Source organism: Ceratotherium simum, chromosome 12, assembly GCF_057802395.1.
Source record: "Ceratotherium simum simum isolate JZ-2026a chromosome 12, ASM5780239v1, whole genome shotgun sequence".
NCBI classification, from domain to species: Eukaryota; Metazoa; Chordata; class Mammalia; order Perissodactyla; family Rhinocerotidae; genus Ceratotherium; species Ceratotherium simum.
The window spans coordinates 72,848,235-72,875,614 of NC_141911.1; the positions used below are offsets into that span (position 1 = coordinate 72,848,235).

The 27,380-nt window shown below is 38.2% G+C and overlaps 1 protein-coding gene across 3 annotated transcripts in view; it reads right to left on the reverse strand.

Annotated features, from left to right (window-relative positions):
* Window positions 1–27,380, reverse strand: part of TET2 (tet methylcytosine dioxygenase 2) — a 125,065-nt gene that overhangs the window by 29,409 nt on the left and 68,276 nt on the right. For all 3 annotated transcript variants that reach the window (XM_004426613.3, XM_087437792.1, XM_087437793.1), the window contains 4 exons: window positions 9,395–12,825; window positions 7,451–7,541; window positions 5,977–6,070; window positions 5,147–5,355 (listed from right to left, as the gene is read on the reverse strand). In XM_004426613.3, coding sequence (XP_004426670.1) covers window positions 5,147–5,355; window positions 5,977–6,070; window positions 7,451–7,541; window positions 9,395–12,779 — 3,779 coding nt within the window. In that variant the 5' untranslated portion in view covers window positions 12,780–12,825. The remainder of the gene's footprint in view (window positions 1–5,146; window positions 5,356–5,976; window positions 6,071–7,450; window positions 7,542–9,394; window positions 12,826–27,380) is intronic.

Here is a 27,380-nt window from a genome sequence, read left to right on the forward strand (position 1 = left end):
CAAAACATACTACAAAACTACAGCCATCGGCATATGTAGTGTTGGCCCAAGGATAGATACGTGGATTGATGGGATAGAAGTAAGAGTCCCAAAATAACCCCTACATCTTTGTCAATTAATTTTCAACAAGGGTGACAAGACCATTCAATGGAGAAAATACAGTCTCCTGAACTGGATAATCCCATGAAAAGAATGAAGTTGGACTCTGGTCTCACATCATAAAATTAACACAACAGTGATCAAAGACCTAAATGTACGAGCTAAAACTATAATAATCTGGGAAGAAAACATAGGTGTAAATCTTTAAGACCTTGGATTAGGCAATGGTTTCTTAGATATGACACTAAAAGTATAAACAATTAAAAAATTGATAAATTTGATTTCATCAAAATTGAAAACTTGTGCTTCACAGATGTTATCATGAAAGTGAGGAGACAATCTACAGAATAAGAGAAAATATCTGAAACCATATATCTGATAAAGTTCTAGTATACAGAATATATAAACGACTTACAACTCAAAAAACAAACAATTAACACAATTTAAAAATGAACAAAGATTTAAGTAGGCATTTCTACAAAGAAGATATATGATGGCCAATAGCACATGAAGTATTACCTAACATCATTGGTCCTTAGGGAAATGCAAATCAAAACCACGAGCTACAGCTCACACTCACTGTGGGGGCTACAATAAAAAAGACAGATGTTCGGGGAGGATGTGGAGACAATGGAGCCTCCATGGAGGCTGGCAGGAGTGAAAGATGGTACAGCCGCTTTGGAACGCTGTTTGGCAGTTCCTCAAAAAGTTAAACACAGAGTGGCCATGTGACCAACAATGTCACTCCTAGTTGTATACCCAGGAAAACATATGTCCACACAGAAACTTGTACACAGATGTTCATAGCAGTGTCGTTCATAACAGCCAAAAAGTGAAAACAACCTGGAAGTCCATTAACTGAAGAATGGATAAAGAAAATGTGGTACATATACACAATGGAATATTACTCAGCCACAAAAAGGAATAAAGTACTGATTAATAATATGACATGGATGAACCTTTAAAACATTACGCTAAGTGCAAGTGGCCAGACAGGCCAAATGTTGTATCATTCCACTAACATGAAATGCCCAGAATAGGCAAATCTACATGGACAAAAAGTTGACTACAGGTTGCCATTTAGGGGAGAGGAGAATGGGAAGTGACTGCCTAATGGAGATGGGAGTTCCTTTTGGGAGTGATAAAAATGTTGCACAACTTTGTGAATAGACTAATCCACTGGATTATGTAGTTTAAAATGGTGAATTTTATGGTATGTGAATTATATTTAAAAAAAAAAATCCCTACATAACAAAGTGGAGTGATTTCAAGGTTATTTGCTACATGAAGTGGCTGCTAAAAGGCATTTTTATTTCTATATGGGCCTTTACAATATTGTTAGAATTAGCACATGGCAACCTCATTTTAACATGACTCAGAATTTGGCTCATGGTTAAATGATGAATCAGTAGAGCAATTGTAATAAAAACTTTCATCTATATAACAGATTTTAAAAATATTCTCAACCTTTGAGTTATCATTTGGACTTCCTAACTGTAAAAAAATTTAAACTGAAAATTAGATCAGATATTCAAACTCATGCAAGTATAGAAAAACTAGCAAAAGTAATTTAAATTTAATATAATAAATAAATTTATACACCAAAAAATAAGAAAATTATCAATTTTAAAACTCTAACAAAATAATAGAAACAGGCAATGATCATCAATGGATGAGCTAAACCATTAGGTGCAAGTTTTCTGGGAAACTATGAATGATGGATCAAGCTGACAATGCCTGAATTCACTGAGCACTCTGAACATCACTATAAATGGAACAAAGCAGGTATTATGTCCCTCCTGATGGATATGAAGAACTAGGGTTATTTCATCACCACTTATGAAGCATTTTGGCCAGTATATACATTCATGTATACATACATCACTTATTTAAGGCTCTACCAGTGTGCAGAAGACACTAGGGAGAGAGGAACAAGGTAAACAAAACAAGGATGCAATCAGCCAATCCAGAATGTGGGAATTTTATAGAGCAAATCCTACAGTCTCTGTAACAAATAAAGTCATAAGGAAGAGTGGGGGAACTATTATAAATAAAAAGAGGTTTGTGAATCATATAATTTATCTTCCAAACTAGGACATCTGCTAGGGAAAGGAAGTTCTGTGCTCATCATGCTGGACAGCAGGCATGAACGGTGACATTCTACTCAACACCTCAATCAAATGCAAGGTGTGGGCTTTTTTTTCCTCAATATCTTTTTACTTCTGATTCTTTTTTTTTGGAAACAGGATCCAATTAGGGAATTTGTACGTGGTCTGAACATTAAATGATAAAGAATCTTTGTCAATTTTGAGGTGAATGATAATGACACTGTGACTAGGTTTTGTAAAAAAGTCCTTATCTGTTAAGAGATACACACTCAAGCGTACAGAGCTGAGATGATATGGTCTCTGAGTTTTGCTTTAAAACACCAGTTGGGGGTGGGGGTAGGAAGTATGGGGGAATATATGAAACAGTATTGGTAAAACAGATAAATATTGAAGCTGTGTGATGGGTCCGTGGGGATTCATTATACTATACGCCATTTATGAATGTTTGAAAATTTTTATAATATAAAGTTTCTTTAACATCACCGAGCATGGCAGAAGGCATTTCTGGCTTTGACTGTCTTATAATGACAGATACACTCCCACAACTCTTACTTGCCAAAAAAATATTGGTTAGGCTTAGACACAAAATAGAAATCTCGAAGGGAAATCTTTAAAGGAGAAACAGCTGGTTTGGCTGAAAGGAAATGTAAAATTTCGTTTCTGACTTTCCCACAGAAAGATGCTCTCAGAGTTCTTTCCTGGACTCCCAGGGAGTGGCTATGGTGCGTGAGGGCTCTGGGTTTGTAAGGACTCAGTGGTGAGGTTCACACAGCTTTGAACACTAAACGGAGTCAGCAGCCCCAATTTGAGATTATCCTGTTCTTGGCAAAAAGTCATAATTTTAGTTTCTGCCAGACATAAAATAAAATTTATTTTAAGGGGTAGAAGAAACTTCAAAAGCTGTATGTGAGTGAATCTCTGTTGCCTTTGGTTGTGTCTATTTTAATTGTGTATCTCACAATTAAATTTTGTTTTGTTTCTGGAGAATTGCTCTAAGGATGTGAAGCCCAAAGCTAAAACTTCATCTAAATAATTACTCATCTTTATCATGAAATTCCAGACAAAGACAAGCAAAAGTATGTAGATTGGCCTTTAAAATGTCTTAATATTTAAAGCAGGTCTTTTAATAGTTTTGGACTCGCCTCCTATTTAGACCAGTTAAACAAAATATAATTTTTCTTAGATCATAGCCCAACTACCATTCATGGTTTCCAAATGCAAAATTATACAATTTAGGAAAGTTCTTAACATACAATTTCTTTCTATATGTCAGATTCCATTTCAGGCAACGGCATAATAAGAATTAAAGAGAAGCTTTCAGGGGAAAAATACCAGAGATGTATAATATTAGTGAGAATTAAATAAATTACAGAGAGTATGAAATATAGTTAGCATGAAACTTCAGGAAATTTAAACAAAGCAACAACTGTCATTTTCACAAGAAGTTCTTCAGTGGTTTAGAAGTTCAAGCCATCAAATCTAAGAGGAAGTCTGCTAAAAAAAACAAGGCAGTGTTACTGAGTTCCTGAGAAAAGTGCTCTCACCAACCTCAGCTCAAGGTGCCTCAACTTTCACTTTCTTTCTGATTAAAGGCACCTAACTACTTTTTTTTTTAAGAAGGACCAAGGGAAGTTAGGGTAAACCAAATAGTATTTTACACCTAAAGCAGTCCATTGTGAGATTTTGAGTCATGTGTTATGAGTCAGCAACTTCTACCTTCCAACAGATCATTCGTAGAAATGGATTTATGGCAGTGAGGCACACACCGTGACATTTCTGGATCATAACCACCGTAGAAAGCCAACTCACACTTTCAAACAGGAAAAGTAACTTTCCTAAATAGATTATCGACAGTTGACATGCACCCCTCACGACCCAGAGAGAAGCTATGTTAACATACAGTTAGTGAAACCATACCAGTTAGAGTAATAGTCAGCAAAAAACCAAAGTTGGTTAGCAATGTGTTGTTACAACAGCAGTCTAGTACTTCCATAAGCTCAGCAAAGTACTGTGTAGTCTGGTGGATGCAGAGGAGAGGAGAGGAAAGGAAGAAGTGCAAAATTAAAATTGTTTTAGAACCAATTGTGAGTAAAATAACTACTGCAGGATTTCAGTGTAGCACTGTGAATTTTCCTGTACTCTTTAATGTTAGACAGGAATAACACAGTGGAGGAACAATAAACACGACGCTTTCTCCAAGCGAAGATTTCAACTTCCTGCAAGTGGATGAAATTAAAGAACAAACAAAAAACAAACAAAATCATACTAGCCCTTGATGTACCAAATCTATTTAACTGCATACCCCTGCTCTCCTATTCCACATTTTTATATTCCTGGAAGATAATGCATATCCATAGCCACTAATTTCTCCATTATTTAGGATCAGCAAAAATGGAAGCAATTTTGATGATGACTGTGGAAATAATGAACTGGACTGAAGTCAAAATTTTTTTGTTTCTACAGAACTTCTACAGACCCTGTATTTTCACATTTGCTACATATACATGAAGGTCCTTGACCTGGGAATCCTAAACTTAAAAGTTGCTCACCAAACTTACTTTCTGTTTCAGACACTGCAGCACAGACGTGGAGTCAGTACTTACTCACATGGTGGCCAGGCACAAAGAGCTGTCACTTGTAGCAAGTGGACACACAGCTATTTTCAAGCTGATGGCATGACTGAGTGCCTGTGGGTACAGACACTCAGACTTCCAGCAAGCTGCTCCTAACCCATGGCTACACTGTCTGAAGATAACAAAATATTAAAGAGGTCACCTCAAATTATCCACGCCAGCAAATCCAGCCTCCTGCTGCATGGCGGTGCAGCAGGCACTTGACCCCATTTCATAAACACAAAGATGCAGGCTCAACTCTCTTCCCTGAGAGCACCGCTAGGCTTTCCCACCACGGAAGGAGAGGAGGCACCGGGCTCCACTTACTCTTCGTTCAGGGCGCACCGACGGTTGGTGAGCGTGCCGTACTTCCTCAGCGTCTCCGTGAGCTCCGAGTACAGCTTGTCAGCCAGGGACAGCGGGATGCCCTCCCACACCAGGATGAGGATCACGATCACCGCAGCCTCACAGGTGTGGCCAGCTCGCTCCCGCACCAGACACAGCAGCTTCTCCTCACTGCAGCTTCTGCGGACCACCTGTGAGGGTCATCGTTCCACCCCAACACCCCCCACCCCAACCAAGACAAAACAGGGTCACTTGCAGCAGATGAGAGCATTGATTATGCATTTTCACGTCTGGGTCACAATTAGGATGACATCTACCAGCACTGCAACTTGTCTTTGGCTGCCCATCCATCAAGTGGGGGCTGACACTGGGGTCAGAATCAGGAGAGATGAGCAGACTATGCCCAGCACAGTGGGGCAATGCCCCTGCATGAAAGCCAGAGCCCGATGGAAGACACGCAGGCCTTTCTCATAAAGTTCAAGGTTTCCATAAAGGACAATATAAAGATTAACTGAAGGTATTTAAAGGATGATGGACCACTTCCTCCTGTTCCAGGAAGAATTCTACTTTTAGCAGGCACTTGAACGGACCTTCTCACCAATAAATTCTTTCAGTTAAATACAGTTTGTACATGATTTTAAAACCAATCTGCCTTGTTCTTAAGAGATAACACATGATAAAATAAATATAAGCAACATTTCTTTCAATTGGCACAAATGACTCTTTGATCTGGTAACCCAATTCTCAGGATTAGATTAATGAATCAAAACACCCAAGATGGAAGCCCCACGGCCCTGCCAGGTCACACTTACCCATTTAGCAATCGGACATCCCTGAGAACTTTTCCCTTCTTTCCCAGTATAGATGACTCTCTCAATCCTAATAGCTTTACCCTTCTGTCCAAACCTTAAAGAAATCCACAGAGACACACACACACAATTAGCAAGTGAATATCAAGCAGCAACCAGAATATTGAACATTTGAGCATAATTTTATTCTATGACCACATCCTGAGAAATGAATGGTTTAATTTATTTTTTGGAAACAGGTCTAAGTCAAGCAAACTGGATAATAGACTTTAAGCATTGTATTTCTTCAGTATCAAAATATACTGATAATTGCAAGGAATTATTTTGAAATTATTTGTTGAGTGAAAGTAATGGGAAAGCGTATTTTTATACATCATTTCAGAAAGCACAAAACTTTTTTAAGTTTGCTAAATTCAGTCTTCTAAGATATATACCATTTGATTTTTGTCATTTACTAAATTTAGCTGTTTTAAAACTTGGGGAATCATAATAGATGTTAGTTAGAACCGTTCCTCAAAGAATCTCTCATTTTTAAGAGGAAGCTGGCAAATAACTAGTATCTGGCAATTTTGAAAACATAGGATATTGCTAGAATAGATTATATTTTACCTTACAACCAACTCACTATTTGCTAATAAAAAAAAGTCACTTAGGGAATTCATGATTTCTGCCAGGCTACTAGGTGATTATTTAGTGAATTTCTACATGCTAATTTGGACACGGGGCAAGAATGATACGGAATATGTCCTTGCCGCCCAGAATGTCTCCTAAGGTATTTTAGTGGTACCACTGCCTACCTCTTACAGAAAAGCCACCCAGCACACTAACAGCTCAGAGCTGCAGATACCTATGTGAAAGCCTCTCTCTGCATTGATTATCTCACTCTAAGAGTCTTCTACATGCAGGAGTAACTGTGTGGATTCAGGTAAATACTTGCATATCTGTGCTTGACAGTAAAAAAAAAAATGCAGCTATAAATAGAATCTGTCTCTATTTCTGTTTGGTATATTACACTTGCCCTTTGCCCATACTCAGGGACAACTTCTTAGAGACGACTGCTCACTTACAACCCCTGGTGAATTTAACTCAGTGGCTCCCCCCTTACACCACATTCCCCTCTTTCCTCTTTGACGCCCTGCCATCAAGTGGGAAAGCCAGGGCGGGGCTGCCCCCTGCCGCCTATGCCACACCCCGTGCCTGGCAGGCTGGCTGGCTGGTTCCTGGGTATTTGTGCCTGGGTTTTCTGGCATCCATCTCCCAGTGGGCAGCCTGTGCCAGCTCACAGACCATTAGTCCTGTCAAATATTGTGACTCTGGTGAATAGCACAGTGTGTAGCGTTGGCAACCTGGGATAGCTAAGCCTACTGATAATTACTCAATTTACAATTGTTTACTGCGTTTTATGTGAAAGCTGGAGAAACTCTGACATATACAAAAGGATAAACGTTACTCTGCCCTGTGCCTTTGCGTTAATTACCTTTCTTCCATGATTTCTCTAATAGCTGCCACATTAGGACCTGCTCCTAGATGGGTATAAAAAGGACCTTCATCTTTTTCAATAATTTGCTCTGTTGAGATAATAGAAGATTATTATTTTAGATCTCAATTCTACTAAATATAAAGGCTACATCCACAAAGTTTATCCCCCAACTGCACATTAAGGGCCCTAGACGTGACTTTAAACATTTTTTTCTTTAAAATGAGTAAACTGATGGACTAATGTATTAGAAAAATGTGGCAAATAATTAAGTATATGTACATGCTAGCTATTGGATAAAAATATATTAAATTACATTTCAGATATGGGATAAGAAATTATTTATTTTAAACCAAATAAGTGGAACTAAACAAAGAAAACAGTGAGGGAATTAGAATATATTATATGTAATAGCAACTACAATCCAATTTTTTAAACTGAAAAAAATGTTTTACAGCCAACTAGAAGCCTGCCTGCCACTTGGATGTTAAAAGATTAAAAATAAAATGTCCTGTCTTCTCTCACTTGCAGGATGCTGCTGAATTACTGTCCAGATAACTTTGTCTCCTCTGTTTCCCCACAACATTCAATTACCGCTTTGAAAGAACAATACTGAATGTAGACCCACACTTGTATGTACTTTAGAACAATTTATGATGAGAGGGATACTGGAGAGAGGGCCAGGTACAAGGCAGAGGCTCTTGCAAACTGTCAGAGATGAAGAGTGGGGACGAAGGATGAAGGAGATGGGACCAGGTGTGGAGATGAGTGTGACTCGCCTACTCTCGTCTGTGACGCTCGTGGAACGCAGGCCCAGGAGGCAACCTAATCTTAACCACACCCGGGCAGGACGGCTCTTCCCTCTGCCTCTCTAACATTGTGTCCCGGTGCAGGAGGAGTAACTCGGGTGGGTGGACCGCCAGCCATATTAGTTTAACATTTGTCTTTTCAAATGTCTCCTACTGTATCCAAGCTGACTGGCTATAATTAAGGTCTTCATCTCTCTCTCTCTGCATCCATCAGCAAAATGTGCCCCTATTCCAACAGACCTATCACACACACTGAATTTTAACCAAAAAGTGTTTGTTTAAAAAAAGAAAAGGAGGGGCCAGCCCGGTGGCTTAGCGGTTAAGTGCACTCGCTCCGCTGCTGCCGGCCCGGGTTCGGATCCCGGGCGCTCACCGACGCACCGCTTCTTCGGCCATGCTGAGGCCATGTCCCACATACAGCAACTGGAAGGATGTGCAACTATGACATACAACTATCTACTAGGGCTTTGGGGGAAAAAAATAAAAATAAATAAAATTATAAAAAATAAAATAAATAAATAGAGTCAATCTTTAAAAAAAAAAAAAGGAAATACCATATTTTCTAACCATATTTTCTATCAAGTGTATAAATGGAGAAAGGGCAACTCTATGAGTATTCAGAACTTCAGCATTACCAGTTCCCAGCTCACCAAGACTGGAGATAATAATTTCCCCCTTATCTAGAAATTAATCTTGTGAAACTTCGAATAAATTCAACCTTGAATTAAAAAATATTAAAAGTTCCTACATTAGTTTGTACAGGGCAGTTATTTTCTCATTTTAATAGATGTTTTTACTGCCTGTTTGTCTCTCCAGGAGGTGATACGCAAAGAGTTAAACAGATTGATTAATCTAACAGCTATCTTGATATTTTAAAGTGTTTGAACAGAGGGTAAAATGAGTATGCACAATTGTTTTAATTTTTTGGAAAAATTGAATGTAAGTGAAGTTCTCTCTTACACAGCACAAGCATCTGTAACTTAAAGACAAGAAATGTAAGCTTCAGATTTTTACGAGCCTTTACAAATTGCTGCCAGACTCAAGATGAAAAAAAAAAAAGAAAATCCCATATCTGAAGATGAATTTGCTAACTCTGGATAAACACCGTGTGTCTCAGTCCATCCCTGGCACTTACCTACACATCTGCATGATGGGAAATCATACTGAGTCTTGACAGGTGTATCCAATAAATTTTTTATAGGAGTATCTAGTAATTTGGAAGGTGACTCTAAAAAATTATTGAGAACAGAGCCAGCTGTTCTCTTGGTTGGTGTCTTTTCTGAAGGAGCTGCCTGCTGCTCTACAGCTGGGGTGTGACTATCAAGTTCTGCTGCAGTGGTTTGTCTAGTTAACACCGTGACTGGCCCTGACATTTCAACTTTTACTTGCTTCTGTGATTTGAGAGTAAGCGCCTTATGGTCAAATAGTGATTTGACCTGAAACTGCTTCAGATGTTGCTCCATGGTCTCAAGGATGCTCCTCTGCTGCACATTATCACAGCTTGGAGGTGGAATCTCTTGCTTAGTTAGCTTTGTCCACGTTTTGTTTTCCGGCTGTGCTGACACGGGGCGCATACAGGCATGGGGCTTGGATCCAGGTTCAATCTTCATTGGCCTGTGCGTCTGACTATGGCAAGACTCAGTTTGGGGGTGTTGTGTTTGCTGCTGTTCTTGCTTCTGTAAGAGGTGCCACCTTAGAGCAGCGTGCTTTTGAAAGTCCTTCTGGGGAGGGGCCTGAATGCGCCGTCCTCCCTGGTCAGGCGCAGGAAAAGCGTTTGCTTGGTTTTGCACCAGGCGCCTCTGCCGAGCGAGCTGTGAAGCTTGTTGGCCAGACGCGTCTTGGCTTCTACTTTTATATCCCTGTAGAACTGAAGCTTCTTGAGGCTTCTGCTCTTGTTCTCGAAAGCACCTCTGAAGAATGTCCTGCTTTGCGGTCACATTATTTGGAAAATATTGCATGTGCTGCAAGTTTTGAGTCTTGTTTCCTGCAAAGAGCTCAGAATTTATAGACTGTTCTTTATTCTCCGGAACTAGGTGTATATTGTTCGAACAAGAAATGTGCACTTTGCTTACATTTGATTTCAAGATCTGACCATAGGGGGAATTTCTACTATTTATATTCTGTACTTGTTCCAGTCCCATTTGGGTATCGTGAGTCTGACACTCACTTGATTTCAAATACTGATTTTCACCACGAAAACATTCTTCCACTTTAATCTGGCTAAAGAATGATCCTTCTCCTTGCTGATCACTGTTGCCTTGGGGACGAGGAAAAGTCTGAGGCCCTTGTTCTTTGTTCTTGATTTGTAATTTCTGCTGCTGCTGCTGATTTTGGGAGAGATATGAATTCTGGGATGGTTGTGTTTGTGCTGCCTGCTTATGAGGCTTCTGGTGCAAAAGGTGTGAGTTTGAGAATGGCTCAGTCTCTGAAGCCTGTTGATTCAAGTGCTGTTTTGATGTTGGGGACATGAGTTTCTCAGTTTGGGGATCTGGTCTTTGTTGGAAGTGAAATCTAGGGGCGCACAGTGACTGCACCGGAGCTTCAGGTGAAGGGTCTGTCTTGAAGAAGTGCACCCGGGGTGAGGGTTTTTGGAACAGGAGATGCTGGCCCACTGTACCTTGAGAGGGCCCTTGATTCATCTCAACTTGGTACCTTTGTGGCCTCTGCTCCGGCTGCATTATTTTCTGGATGTAGGCTTGCCCTGAGAGCCCCCCAGGCATGTTGGAATTTCCAGTGTATTGTTTGGAGGTTATTTGATGGGATGGGCTGGACTGAGACTGAAGAATTGACCGCAGTGATGCCTCGTGACATTTTGGATGGGATTCTGCTTTATGAAAGTGAGGGGCCTTCAATTCAATCCATCCTGGTTTCAGATAGGGCTGTGTCGGGAGCACGAGACCTCGTGTTTGTTCCTTGTCTCCACCCTTCAGAAGCTCTCGCTCTTTGTGCCCCATCAACTGCTGGCAGTGGTTCTGTGGATCTCCACTGCTACCAAGAGCTGGTGGGTGACACCTTGTTTTCTCAGAACACAATGGAACAGTCATTGTCCCTGGAGTCCGTATGTCATTCTTGTTAACACAATTATTCTGAGGCCTTTCTGGAAGCATCAGAGAGGGGCTGGGGACATGTGTAGATGGATTAGGACTCTGGGATGGTGGTGCCTCGCTTTGACCCTCTATTTCCACTTCCCTTAGAAGAGCTGTGTTACTTTGGTTGGGGTAGCGACGGTGCTCTTCCAGAACTCCATCACTCAGAGTGCTCTTTCCTCCTGAAGGAGGCTGAGGAACCTGTGGAAGAGGAGGAGGGGGAGAAAGAAGCAATCTTGATGGTGGTGGTGTGGTAGTGGCAGAAAAGGAATCCTTAGTGAACACTGAGCTTTGCTTGAAGTAAGCACCATTCATTTCATTTTGCTTTAAATACCGTTCAGAGCTGCCACCAGGAGGCTGCAAATTGCTGCTGGAACCTGAACAGAATTCTTCACCAGATACTAGCTTTGTGGTTCCTTGGATGTTACCATTTTCTGCAAGAGATGAGCATATCTCAAAAACTGATTTTTGCTGTTCTGGTTTCTGAAGGTAACAGGTACCTAGCACTGCAGCTGGTTTACTGGCATTATCAGCATCACAGGCCTCAGTTGTCGCTGTGGCTGGCTCTGGGGGCAGCTCAGAGTTCGAGGTCTGTGGGAAATTGATCTGCCCTGAGGTATGCAATGGATGAGTGATCTCACAGGACAACTCATTAGTAGGCTGACTGTTAATGGCATGTATGTGAGATGTGGTTTTCTGCACCGCAATGGAAACACAATCTGGATAATATTGAGACAGTGTTTTTTCCAGGAGTTCACCATGTGTGTTTTCCATGGAAGAGGCAGAAACTGTAGCACCATTAGGTATTAGCACTGCCTTGTTTTTAAGAAGTAATACAATGTTCTTGTCATGGTAGTTAGCATTTTTCCCCTCCTGCTCATTCAGAATCTGAAGCTCTGGATTTTCAGACCCACTGCAGTTACGTGTTGAAAAACTGGAGATATCTTTAACTGCATTTTCTTGGGCTACAGAGCTCACAGATTCTTTCTTATCACTCGAATTGGAGACATTTGGTTGACTGCTGCCTTTGCCTGGATTTCTTTCTTGGCTTTCCCCGAAGTTCGTTCTTTCTCCATTGGCCTGTTGGTCTTGTTTCAATTTCTTGTTCTGATGGAGCCCAGAGAGAGAAGGCTCACTAACTGTGCGTTTTATTCCGCCATTTTGCAAACACTTGGAATACCCTCTACCTTCTTGTATAAAGTCTGGACTCACTCGATTATTCTGGCTTCCTTTCATAGGGGGTATTCCATAACAACTTTTGAAAGACTGCCACTTGGTGTCTCCATTTACTTCTGGGTAGGGTCTCTCGGTTAACGGGCTTCCATTCTGGAGCTTTATAGCCAGAGGTCCCGTCTGGCCAATGGGAGACGGAGATGGTGTCAGGAATGGACTCAGTCTGCTGCCCTCAACATGGTTGGTTCTGTCCTGTTCCATCAGGCTTGCTTCGGGGCCATCCACAAGGCTGCCCTCTGAGTGAATTCTAAAGAGCATGGAAACAAAAATTAAAGTGCATTAATATATATCTAACACTAATAATACACTTTATTTATTTTTATTTATTTATTTATTTATTTATTATTATTATTTTTTTTTGTGAGGAAGATCACCCCTGAGCTAACATCCATGCTAATCCTCCTCTTTTTGCTGAGGAAGACTGGACCTGAGCTAACATCTATTGTCAATCCTTCTCCTTCTTTTCCCTTTTTCTCCCCAAAGCCCCAGTAGATAGTTGTATGTCATAGGTGCATATCCTGCTAGTTGCTGTATGTGGGACGCGGCCTCAGCATGGCTGGACAAGTGGTGCGTTGGTGCGTGCTCGGGATCTGAACCCGGGCTGCCAGTAGCAGAGCGCATGCACTTAACGGCTAAGTCATGGGGCCAGCCCTAATAATACATTTTAGAAAATAATCATGGCATTAATAATATTGGAATTCCCAGACATACCAAACTATGATATTCATTTTCATATTTCAGAGTGACAATATAACAGCTACTCAGAAAATCATTATTCTTGTCTTCCCAGCAACTCTCAAATATTTATGGTCATGGAGAACAAAGATGATCAAAATGACCAGCTAATGTGGAAGTTCATACCATATTGGTAAAGAGTATTAACTTTCTTCCCAAATGATTTTGTCAAAATGCTAAGAACAATGGAGAAACACTACCTCCTTTCTTCCTTCTCTAGTAACTTACATATCCAATCATTTGCTAAGTTGTATCAGTTCTGTTTCTTATATATTCCTTGAATTATCTTCACTGCCCCTTGGTAGCCAGATCTATGTAATCTTGCTTCATTATCCATTACAGTAGCTTTTAAAGGGTTTCTCCCTAGCCCAGCCTATCTGCTCCCCAGTCTCTCAAGGCTCATTCAAATTGTTACCAGAGAGAATGTGTGGTAAAATGCAAATCTGATGTCATGTGCTCCTTGACACACTTTCCTTGACACACAGGCTTCATGTTGCCTGGTTAGTAGTTCTCAAGCTCTTTCACCCAAACACACCTGAAAGATAAGGCACACTCCCTTATGTGTTAACATCGCAGCGGGTGGGATAGGGGTGAAAGTGTAGTTTATAAAATGCCCTTTCTAGGTGTTTCTGTGTTTTCCAGGGCTGGCTGCCCACTGCTGTTGAGAGTTCCTGCCTTATATAAATGGTTTTTCATATGCAGGTTTCTATTTTTCTCTCCTCCCACTTCTTCTCACAGTTCACACTCCAACTATAATAACAGCTATTAGACACCTGAACATGGTACCCTGTGTCAGACCTCCATGCCATTGTCCTTTGTCTGCCCAGATGCCTTCTTAGGCCCCTTATTTGCCCGGTGACTCGTATGCGTCCTTCTAAAACTGTCTCAGACATTACCTCCCCTTGGATTCCTTTTTTGATTTTCCAAGAGAATGAATCACTCCCACTTCTACGCTGCTTCTGTGCCTTGTACGTGGTCTCTCGCACTCCATTGTCTTTTGTTTATTGTCTCTTACTGGACTGTGAACTCCTTAAGAATACTCTACTCTGTTCATTTTTGTGTTCAGTATGGAGTGAGCATCCAATCAGTCTCACTAAATTGATGTAAATTTGCTCATCTTATGATCATTTCTTCACTCATTCATTCATTCACACATTTTTGAGACCAACACTGATGGAGATTTCAGTCCAAATGACAGGGAAAGCAGGAAGAAATGGGCACTGACAACATAAATGATCCATTCTATGAAGTGAATGCTGCCCTATTCATGATATAGTCATACTTTATTTTCTCACAGTTTTTCTCATTACATTTATTTTAAGGATGTAAATAGAAAAAAATCCAGATGATTTCCCCTTCAGGCTATAAAAAAGTTCTATTAAAATAGCCATTGCTCACTAACCAAGACAAATGAAGCAGAGGAAGAAATAAGATATAACATTGGAACGCGACACTGAAGTTATCGTTTGCAGATAATAAGATTATATACTGGTCAACTAAGAGATGCAACTGAAAAACTGTCACAGTTGATGAGAATTCAGTGAAGCAGCTGAAGAAAAAAATCAATGGCCTTAATACATAAAAACAACAACCAGTCAGAAGCTTTAGTGGAATAAAATATTGTAATAGAAAAAATACTTTTATAATACTAGGAATAAATTTAAAAAGAAACGTGGAAGTCCTCTTTGAATAAAACTTTAAAACGATACTGAGGGATACATAAACACAACAGCAAAACAAGTAGAAAGGCATAATATGTTCCCAGATAGCTGTCCAATTAATCTGTTCATTTAAGGTGCTCTCAATAAAATTACCAGTGGGATGGTTTGAGGAATTAAAGATGCTGACTCTAAAGTTCATGTGGAAAAATAAGCAAATTGAATAGCCAGCAATAATCTGAAAAAGATTCGTAATGGAGCCTGGGCAGGGCAGTAGCCAAATGAAAAGATACTGAAAAAGCAACAAAAGCTACTACACTTAAGACAGCCTGTCATTGCACATCAATAGATAACAGGGTGTTAACAAGACCAATGGAATAGAATGGAATATCCAGAGATAGGTCCAAACACACACAGAAATATTGTGTGAGGCAATGATAGCATCTCGAATAAATATGATATTGGAACAACTGGATGGTCTTCTGAAAAAACGATCAAGTTGGATCTATCCCTTGCATCTTATACCAGAATGAATTCTGGATGGATTTAACATCTGAATATGGAAAACAAAAGCTTAAAAAAATTAAAAACGGTCTAAGAAAACTTCAAAAAATATAATCAATGACTGGGTAAGTTCTTTGTGACACAAAATCTAGAAGCCATAAAAGATGAGATAGTTCAGTAAAATTTATGCATGCAAAAATAAACCCAGAAGCAAAGTTAAAAGTCACATAAAGCTTTTCTTGATATATAGGACACACACAAATTGACAAGAAAAAGACCAACTACTGAATAGAAAAATGAGCCAAGGATATGGACAGTTCACAGAAAATGAAATGCAAATGGCTCTGAAATACTGAAAAAGATGTCCCATATCACTCACAAAAAGAAATGCAAATTAAAACTGCAATGACAACAGGTTTTTCTCAAATTGGAAAAGATAAAAATTTGAAAATACACTATGTTGGCAAGTATATGAGGAACAGACACTCTCTTGCCTGGTTCTTGGGAGTCAAGACGAATGCAAATACAATGGGCGACAATTCAGCAATACCTACAGAATTTCATAGAAACTTTCTCTGACCCTTCAGTTTAAGAACTAATCTAACAAATATGCTCATATATTGGTTAAATGATGTATGCACAAATTTTTGCAATAGCAAAAGGTTAGAAACAACCTATATTTTCAGACAGAATTATTTCCAAGAAATTAAATGAAGTAAGCTGCAGAACAGTATGTATTAGAGTGCTATAACCTGAACATTTACAAAAATAAATATAAAATTAGGGATCCAAATTGGAAAGGAAGAAGTAAAACTGCCATTATTTGCAGATGACATGATTTTATATATTGAAAATGCCAAAGAACCCACCAAAAAAAACATTAGAAATAATAAACGAATATGGTAAAGTTGCAGGGTACAAAATCAACATACAAAAATCAGTTGCATTTCTATACACTAACAAAATAGCAGAAAGAGGAATCAAGAATACAATCCTTAAAATCACAACAAAAAGAATAAAATACCTAGGAATAAATTTAACCAAGGAGGTGAAAGACCTGTACACTCTAAACTATAAAATATTGTTGAAAGAAATTGAAGAAGACACAAAGAAATGGCAAGATATTCCATTGGAAGATCTATTGGAAGAATAAACATAGCTAAAATGTCCATACTACCCAAAGCAATCTACTGATTCAATGCAATCCCTATCAAAGTTCCAACAACATTTTTCACAGAAATAGAACAAAGAATCCTAAAATTTATATGGAACAACAAAAGACCCCGAATAGCCAAAGCAATCCTGAGCAAAAAGAACAAAGCTGGAGGTATCACACTCTCTGACTTCAAAATATACTACAAAGCTAGAGTAATCACAACAGCATGGTACCAGCAGAAAAACAGATGCAGAGATCAATGGAACAGAACTGAAAGCCCAGAAATAAAACCACACATCTATGCACAACTAATCTTCGACAAAAGAACCAAGAACATACAATGGAGAAAGGTAAGTCTCTTCAATAAATGGTGTTGGGAAAACTGGACAGCCACACGCAAAAGAATGAAAGTAGATTGTTATCTTACACCATACACAAAAATTAACTCAAAATGGATTAAAGACTTGAATGTAAGACTTGAAAAGATAAAACTCCTAGAAGAAAATATAGGCAGTAAACTCTTTGACATGGCTCTTAGCAATATCTTTTCGAATACCATGTCTACTCAGGCAAGGGAAACAAAAGAAAAAATTAACAAATGAGACTACATCAGACTAAAAAGCTTCTGCACAGCAAAGGAAACCATCAACAAAACAAAAAGACAAACTACCAATTGGGAAAAGATATTTGCAAATCATATATCTGATAAAGGGTTAATATCCAAAATATATAAAGAACTCATATAACCCAACAACAAAAAAACAACCCTATTAAAAAATGGGCAGAGGATCTGAACAGACATTTTTCAAAGAGGATATACAGATGGCCAAGAGGCACATGAAAAGATGCTTAACATCACTAATTATTAATCAAAACCACAATGAGATATCACCTCACGCCCATCAGAATGGCTATATGTAAGAAGACAAGAAATAAGTGTTGGAGAGGATGTGGAAGAAAAGGAACCCTCATACGCTGCTGGTGGGAATGCAAACTGGTGCAGTCACTATGGAAAACAGTATGGAGATTCCTCAAAAAATTAAAAATAGAAATATCATATGATCTAGCTATTCCACTTCTGGGTATTTATCCAAAGAACATGAAAACACTAATTCGAAAAGATATATGCACCCCTATGTTCATGGCAGCATTATTCACAATAGCTAAGTCTTGGAAACAATGTAAGTGCCCATCAATGGAAGAAGAGATAAAGAAGATGTGATATGTGTGTGTATATATATATATATATATACACACACATATATGTGATGGACTACTACTAAGCCATAAAAAAGATGAAATCCCACCATTTCTGACAACATGGATGGACCTTGAGGGCATTATGCTAAGCGAAATAAGTCAGATGGAGAAAGACAAATACTGTATGATCTAACTTATATGTGGAAGATAAAACAATAACAACAACAAACAAACACACAGACACAGAGAACAGACTGGTGGTTACTAGAGGGGAAGGGAGGAGTGGGGAGGGCAAAAGGGGTAAAGGGATCATTTGTATGGTGTCTGATGGAGACTAGACTTTTGGCGGTGAACACGATGTAGTCTATATAGAAGTCACAATATAATGATGTACACCTGAAATTTACACAATGTTATAAACCATTGTTATCTCAATAAAAAATAAATAAATAAAAATTAGCTTTGGGAAAATATACCACAAACTGATAATAACAGAATGGGGAGGCTGGAGAATAGCACTGGGAGTGAGATTGCCTTTCACTGTTTGATGTTTCTGTAAGTTTTAAGCATGTGTATTACTTAATAAATAAAACAAAAAGTCATAATTCCTACTGGACAAAGAAAAACAACGGAGCAAAGTGGTGTCTTCATTTATGCTAGACCTCTTTCCTCCCAAATGTTGAGAGAGGGGCTAGATATGACAGCCACAAGTCATGTGTGGCTACTGGGCCCTTGAAATGTGGTTGGTCCAGATGAGATGTGCCATAAGTGTAAATACACACTGGATTTCAAAGACCTTAGTGGGGACAAAAAAAGAACATAACTCGATTTTCAAAAACATTTATTACATGTTGAAATAATACTATTTTGGATATATTAAGTAAAATATATCACTAAATTAGTTTCATTTGTTTCTTTTTACTTGTTTTAATGTAAGTACTGGAAAATTTAAGATTCCATATTGGCTTATGTTGTATTTCTTTTGGACAGCTCTGAGCTAGACTAATACTCTTAATCATCAATAACCCTTAATAAAAAACTTAAGGTTCTAGAATCATGAAAATTGATTTGTACTCTTTGATGTAAGGGGCTTCTCCAAAATCAGGGGCACTACCACTTGTCAAAAATTAAGCAGCATACATAAAGAAGCCTCACTAAATCCTTCACAGACTAGCCAAGTAACTTTCCAAACAGTACAGCAAAAAATGCCTTTTCAGCAACTGCAAAGTCATTTCACACAGACACCAGTCAAAGGTATTTACATGTACACATGTGTGCATGTAAGTTATATTTTATGTTATGTAAAATATGCAGGTTCCATATAGAATATCTATTGTACTACTTAACTTCCTAGATATAAAAATTTTAAGCATTTAATACATTATTCTCTATTATGATCCATTCTACATAATTTGGACATTCTTTAAAGTGTCAGGGGCAGAATCAATAAATGGAGTTTGCAAATCTTTTATGGACATAATAATGGCTCCTAAGAAGAAATGAAGGTGATTTAAAATGAAAGTTATTTCAATATGGAGTTTTAAACACAATAGCAATTTTAAAACACTAATTTAAACTTACCAGAACTATTCTGTCTGTGACAGCAATTCCTTTACTGAGTACAACCATTACATGTGAAAAGTTAAATGGTTAACTTTTTCAGGCAGGGCAAGAAAATTATATATTATTTTTCCATTTTAGGATGAAGATAATTTATTTGAGGACTATTTGTTATTGGCTTATGAATCTGATTCAGAACATTTAAGAAAATAAAGTGCCATTTTAGAGAGACAAAAAGGAAATATTTTCTTTGACTTCAATATGCCCTAAACTGCACTTCTTGTGTGTACACCCTGGAATATTACACAATCCAGTAGCCCAATTGCACAGCCTCTTTCAATCACCCAGAGCTTTCAGACTGCCATTGGCAAGCACTATTTAATTAATTATGTTTTTTCTGAGGGAGACTGGCCCTGAGCTAACATCCGTTGCCAATCTTCCTTTTTGCTGGGAAGATTGGCTCTGAGGTAACATCCATGCCCATCTTCCCCCATTTTTGTATATGTCGGACGCTGCCACAGCATGGCTTGGTGAGTGGTGTGTAGGTCCACGCCCGGGATCTGAACCTGAGAACCCTGGACCGCCGAAGTTGAGTGCATGAACTTAACCACTACGCCACTGGGCCGGCCACAATTATTTATTCTTAATAAAAAAAAAAAAAGAGAAAGAAATGAGACCTGTTCATTGTTTTCATTGTAGAAATACTGAAAAAGCTTTCACGCTGTAATTTTTACAGAGCCATTTATACTAAGTTTTTTCAAGCTTACAAAAGTTAATAATTTATGTATAAGACAAAAAAACTCCCAAGATAATTTTTTGTAGATATCTATCTGCTAATCAGTAAAAAGAGAGTTAATAGGTCACTTTTACAAATTTAAGGAAAAAAATGAAACTTTTTCCAAAGTTAAACTGACTGTTTTTCAAAGGAATGTAAATTTTTGCTATTGAAATATTTTTATGTGACATTCCTTTTGCTTCTCAGAGATTATGAACAGAAATAGAGTTTTTATTCATTCATATCTGCTCTTATAAGTGACTGATATCAGAAATATTTTGAATTCCTATAATTAACTTTTTTCAAGATTGAATATCCTTTATTTTTTCTTATACCAGAGAACATTTAGTTAATATAAGATCAATAAGGAAACATTGGCCTTAAATGATACACTAGAACAGATGGACCTAGTAGATATATACAGAGCATTTCATCCAAAAACCGAAGATTACACGTTCTTTTCAAATGCACATGGAACATTCTCCAGGATTGATCACATATTAGGCCACAAAAGAAGTCTCCATAAATTTAAGAAGATTGAAATAATACCAAGCATCTTTTCTGACCACAGTGGTATGAAACTAGAAATCAACTATAGGAAGAAAATCAGAAAAGCCACAAATATGTGGAGATTAAACAAAATGCTACTGGACAACGACTGGGTCAACGAAGAAATCAAAGAAGAAATCAAAAAATACCTGGAGACAAAGGAAAATGAAAATACGACATGCCAGAATTTATGGGATACAGCAAAAGCGGTTCTAAGAGGGAAGTTTATAGCAATACAGGCCTATCTCAACAAACAAGAAAAATCTCAAATAAACAATCTAACAATGCACCTAAAGGAACTGGAAAAAGAAGAACAAACCAAGCCCCAAATCAGTAGAAGAAGGGAAATAATAAAAATCAGAGCAGAAATAAATGAAATAGAGAACAAAAATCCACAGAAAAAAACTAATAAAACCAAGAGCTGGTTCTTTGAAAAGATAAACAAAGTTGACACACCTTTAGCTAGACTCACCAAGAAAAAAAGAGAGAGAGAAGGCACAAATAAGTAAAATCAGAAATGAAAGAGGAGAAATTACAACAGACACCTCAGAAATACAAAAGATTATAAGAGAATACTATGAAAGGCTATATGCCAACCAATTCGACAATCTGGAAGAAATGGATAAATTCTTAGAATCATACAACCTTCCAAAACTGGATCAAGAAGAAGTAGAGAATTTGAATAGACCAATCACCAGTAAGGAGATCGAAACAGTAATCAAAAACCTCCCAAAAATTAAAAGTCCAGGACCAGACGGCCTCCCTCGTGAATTCTACCAAACATTCAAAGAAGACTTAATACTTATCCTTCTCAAACTCTTCCAAAAAATTGAGGAGGGGGGAAAGCTCCCTAACTCATTGTATGAAGCCCACATTACCCTGATACCAAAATCAGACAAGGACAACACAAAAAAAGAAAACTACAGGCCAATATCACTGATGAACATTGATGCAAAAATCCTCAACAAAATACTAGCAAATCGCATACAACAATACGTTAAAAAGATTATACACCATGATCAAGTGGGATTTATTCCAGGTATGCAGGGATGGTTTAACATTCACAAATCAATCAACGTGATACACCACATTAATAAAATGAAGAATAAAAATCACATGATCATCTCAATAGATGCAGAGAAAGCATTTGACAAGATACAGCATCCATTTATGATAAAAACTCTGAATAAAATGGGTATAGAAGGAAAGTACCTCAACATAAAAAAGACCATATATGAGAAACCCACAGCTAATATCATCCTCAATGGTGAAAAACTGAAAGCTATCCCTCTAAGAACAGGAACCATACAAGGATGCCCACTGTCACCACTCCTATTTAACATAGTACTGGAAGTCCTAGCCAGAGCAATCAGGCAAGAGAAAGAAATAAAAGGGATCCAAATTGGAAAGGAAGAAGTGAAACTGTCACTATTTGCAGATTACATGATTTTATATATAGAACACCCTAAAGAATCCACCAGAAAACTTTTAGAAGTAATAAACGAATATGGTAAAGTTGCAGGATACAAAATCAACATACAAAAATCAGTTGCATTTCTATACACTAACAACGAAGTAGCAGAAAGAGAAATTAAGAATACCATCCCATTTACAATTGCAACAAAAAGAATAAAATACCTAGGAATAAACTTAACCAAAGAGGTGAAAGAGCTGTACATGGAAAACTATAAAACATTTCTGAAAGAAATTGAAGAAGGCACAAAGAAATGGAAAGATATTCTCTGCTCTTGGATTGGAAGAATTAACATAGTTAAGATGTCCATACTTCCTAAAGCCATCTATAGATTCAATGCAATCCCTATCAAAGTTCCAACAACATTTTTCACAGAAATAGAACAAAGAATCCTAAAATTTATTTGGAACAACAAAAGACCCCGAATAAGTAAAGGAATCCTGAGAAAAAAGAACAAAGCTGGAGGTATCACACTCCCTGATTGCAAATATACTACAAAGCTATCGTAACCAAAACAGCATGGTACTGGCACAAAAACAGACACATAGATCAATGGAATAGAATCGAAAGCCCAGAAATAAACCCACACATCTATGGACAGCTAATCTTTGACAAAGGAGCCAAGAACATAAAATGGGGAAAAGAAAGTCTCTTCAACAAATGGTGTTGGGAAAACTGGATAGCCACATGCAAAAAAATGAAAGTAGACCCTTAACTTACAGCATACACAAAAATTAACTCCAAATGGATTAAAGACTTGAATGTAAGACCTGAAACTATGAAACTTCTAGAAGAAAACATAGGCAGTACACTCTTCAACATCGGTCTTAGCAACATATTTTCAAGCACCATGTCTGACCGGGCAAGAGAAACAATAGAAAAAATAAACAAATGGGACTACATCAAACTAAAAAGCTTCTGCACAGCAAAGGAAACCATCAACAAAATGAAAAGACAACCTAACAATTGGGAGAAGATATTTGCAAACCATACATCTGATAAGGGCTTAATCTCCAAAATATACAAAGAACTGATGCATCTCAACAACAAAAAAACCAACAACCCAATTAAAAAATGGGCAAAAGACCTGAACAGACATTTCTCCAAAGAAGATATACAGATGGCCAACAGACACGAAAAGATGTTCAAAATCATTAACTATCAGGGAAATGCAAATAAAAACTACAGTGAGATATCACCTCATGCCCGTCAGAATGGCTATAATTAACAAGACAGGAAACAACATGTGTTGGAGAGGATGTGGAGAGAAGGGAACTCTCATACACTGCTGGTGGGAGTGCAAACTCGTGCAGCCACTATGGAAAACAGTATGGAGATTCCTCAAAAAATCAAGGATAGAACTACCATATGATCCAGCTATTCCACTGCTGGGTATTTATCCAAAGAACTTGAAAACACCAATGCATAAAGATACATGCACCCCTGTGTTCATTGCAGTGTTATTCACAATAGCCAAGACTTGGAAGCAACCTAAGTGCCCATCAAGGGACGAATGGATAAAGAAGATGTGGTATATATACACAATGGAATACTACTCAGCCATAAGAAACGATGAAATCCAGCCATTTGTGACAACATGGATGGACATTGAGGGTATTATGCAAAGTGAAATAAGTCAGAGGGAGAAGGTCAAATACCGTATGATTTCCTTCATTAAGTAGTAGATAATAACAACAACAAACAAACACACAGAGACAGAGATTGGATTGGTGGTTACCAGAGGGGAAGGGGGGAGGGAGGAGGGCGAAAGGGATAATTCGGCACAGGTGTGTGGTGATGGGTTGTAATTAGTATTTGGGTGGTGAACATGATGTAATCTATGCAGAAATAGAAGTATAATGATGTACACCTGAAATTTATACAATGTTATAAACCAATGTTACTGCAATAAACAAAAAATTAAAAATAAATAAATAAATAAATAAATAATATAGATACCAAAAAAAAAAAAAAAAAAGTGCGGTACCAGTCAGGACACTATTCCCTTATGCAACAGAATATTCAAATGCTCTTTAAAGTAATGCCAGCTCTTGGAGGTTTGTATATGGTAATTTATGCCAAATAAAATTGTATCTATAAAAATCAGGAGAAAGAATTTTCATTTTAGAAGGAGACTCAGTCTTACAACAGGGACAATGACTCACCTAAGAGGACACTGGCCAATCAAAATTAAGGCACTAACTTTTTCTTAAAACTGTCACGAACTTAAAACTTACACGCACAAGAGCCTTTGGTGACCCTGGAAAGGGTGACTGGTAAAGCTTTCCCAGAGATGTTTTTCATGGCATCAATACTTCACGTTATTGCATTTAGTTACAATTTAAAAATGAATAGTGAGCTTTTAACATATTCATTAAGAGATGCTCTTATGGGTCCTGATTTCAAGCTATCAAACTTCAGCTCTCAAAATTCCTGAAAATTTCGCAATCTGCTCTTGTAAACTGTTAGGAGCTGGTTCTAAGCACACTACTGTTAGAGGTACCAAAATATTAACAAATCATATTATTTTCTTTTTTGGAAATAGAATGAAAGTTCCCCGAGATCAAATACATACCATATTATCTTGGTAGTCTTCCTTTTTTCCAGAATAGGATTGGACCAAGAGCTCTTGCTCATAAAACTACCGAACAGCATTTTAAACTTTTGGAAGGCTAAGTTTTAAAATGACATATTCAAAGTGAGTGATAATAAGTGATGATGATGGTCCTAACAATGTATAAAACATTTCAGAGGATAAGAAAAGATCTAGTTCCGTTCTTTCATTTTACAGAAGTACAAACTGAGCAGTTTCTTAAGGTTGGGCATCAAAATAACCCCTCCCACAGGGCTAGCCTACAGCCCCGCAGCTGCCCTTCCTGCCACATAATATGAAGAAAAATGTACAATCCAGGGGGTAGGTTTTACTTGGTTAGTAAATTCACACTTTGCCAACATTTGAGTTTTTTTCAGGCTAGGATGAAAAAAAAATAAGGTATTCTGGTTACATGTCTGTAGGCCTGTAACATTGTGATAAGGGTATTTTGCATGTATTTCATCAAGGCATGATTTGTTTGTGTGGATTAGCACAGATAAAGAAAACGTAATCATTTAGTGCGTGGAACCTGAAGTTGCCGCAGAGTTATTCTGATCCCTTCTTTGCCCCATTTCTAGATTACCTTTTCAATCAACGCTGGGCTGCTGCTCATTTTCCTTTAAAATATTTGAGGACAATTTATAGTCTCCCCTGGTAATGTCACTGAGAGAACTGGAGCTCAACACTCGTCAGTTCCTTTGTGCATTCAGCCGAGCCGTTAGCTGAATCCCCACTCAATGCAGGTGCCGAGGGGTGGAGATAACACCAAGACATGAGGTCCTGCAGCACCCTGGACTGCGCAACGGTAGGGTGGTGTGACTGCTCCAGCGCCACGGAGGCCAGGAGAGGGGAAACGCACTTCCCGCTCCAGGGTCTGCAGACCCTCAGCCACCATGATATTTAACTGCACTCCCTCCTGCCTCAGTAAGAGAGAAATACACGTCCACTAAGTCAAAGTTAGTTTTAAAGGGATGTTCATGAAATACATCAATCACCATCACTGAGGCAGAAGAACTAGTGTCATCAAGCACAGGAGACTATGTAAAAACTCAGTGGAGTGCATCTCTTTAAAAACTAGTAATATTCAAAAAATGACTTAGGGAAACTTTCCTGCCTATTGAAGCCTTAACCTGGAAAAGACCTGGTGTATGTTTATCTGCTTTCCTCTAACAGTTATCGTTACTAATCAAAATGTAATGAGAAGCTCATTAAACTGTACACACACACACAGCGTTTTTGATCATATGGTACACACAGCATGAGGTTTCTTCATAGGTTTACCAAAAAGGCAACAAAATGACTTAAACTTTAAGAATGGACGAAATATCACACTCAAATTCTAAAACCAGCTTTGGCCTTTCTTTAAAGCCTAGAGAGGCAGTTTAAGAAATTATTTACCTAAATGACAGGTACTAATTAAATCACAATTCAAGATGTCATAATTTAGATCCTACTAGTCATATTATTTATATTTAACCCGTTATTCTAATAGTCTAATATTCCCTATAAGGTCTGGCCTTCTGAGAAACCAAAAGAGTAGTTCTATCAGTTTTAAGTACCACCAATTTTGGGGGAAATTCGAAAGGTCAAAGTATAACCAGGTGATGTAGTAATATAAATAGGACGGTGCAATAATATGTTATGGCCACTCTGTGATTTCAGCTAAGCTCCAGAATAATTTTTCATAAGCTATGTCGGGGGGGAGGTTAAGGAAGAGAAAGGGATCGAGACAGAGATTGAGACCCCTGAGTACGAATGCCAAGGCTGTCAGCCTTCCTCCCGTGTGTCAGAGGTACACGTCGCCGGAGCACGTCTATCTCAGGTGCAGATCCTGGCCTCTCGGCCAGCGGCTGACCTCTGATGCCCTCAGACCAAAGCAGGCTTCAGCCCCAGCAGCTCTCCTTTGGTATTTGATTCTGCTCCTTCTCCCGCCCCTCCGACAATAATTCATTATGAATTCAAGTCACATCGGCAGCATCTGTGAGACAATTACTGCATCCAGGACCTACTCTGCAGTCTAATCCATCATAATTATGACAGGCTTCTTTGAAGATGCTATGATGCATGACTTAAAAATAGCACATTAGTGTGCAAATGGATCAGCATCTCATTTCACCCAGTATGCATTTAGGGTTGTAATTTAGCTCAACACCATTTGACTCATTGAATCACTCAAAAATGGTGGCTGTATCTCTCACCACAGAGAGCTGTAGGTGATGCTCAAAATTTGTGAAGAGGGCTTTCTGTTTTTGCTTTTATTTTTTGGTTTATTGATTCTGTTGGTGGTGTGTCTTTTATTGCTCTAAGAGAAAAAAAATCATTTAAATCTCATGTCAGCTTTTTCAAGGAGACAAGAGTCAACTTATAGATCTGTAGAGTTGCCATACTATAAATTTTTTTTCTATAAAAATCTTTTGACTTCATGTTCTAGTATTAAAAGTATATAAAATACTCTGCATCATCAGATGAGTTCTGTTTATTGATATATGCAAATTATTGGGGGTAAATTCTTAAGACTAGCTACTTGCAGGGACTGTATGTCCTACAGCAAATGTGTCAGCATCAACCTTGGGAGACTAGCGTACACGTCTCTATCAC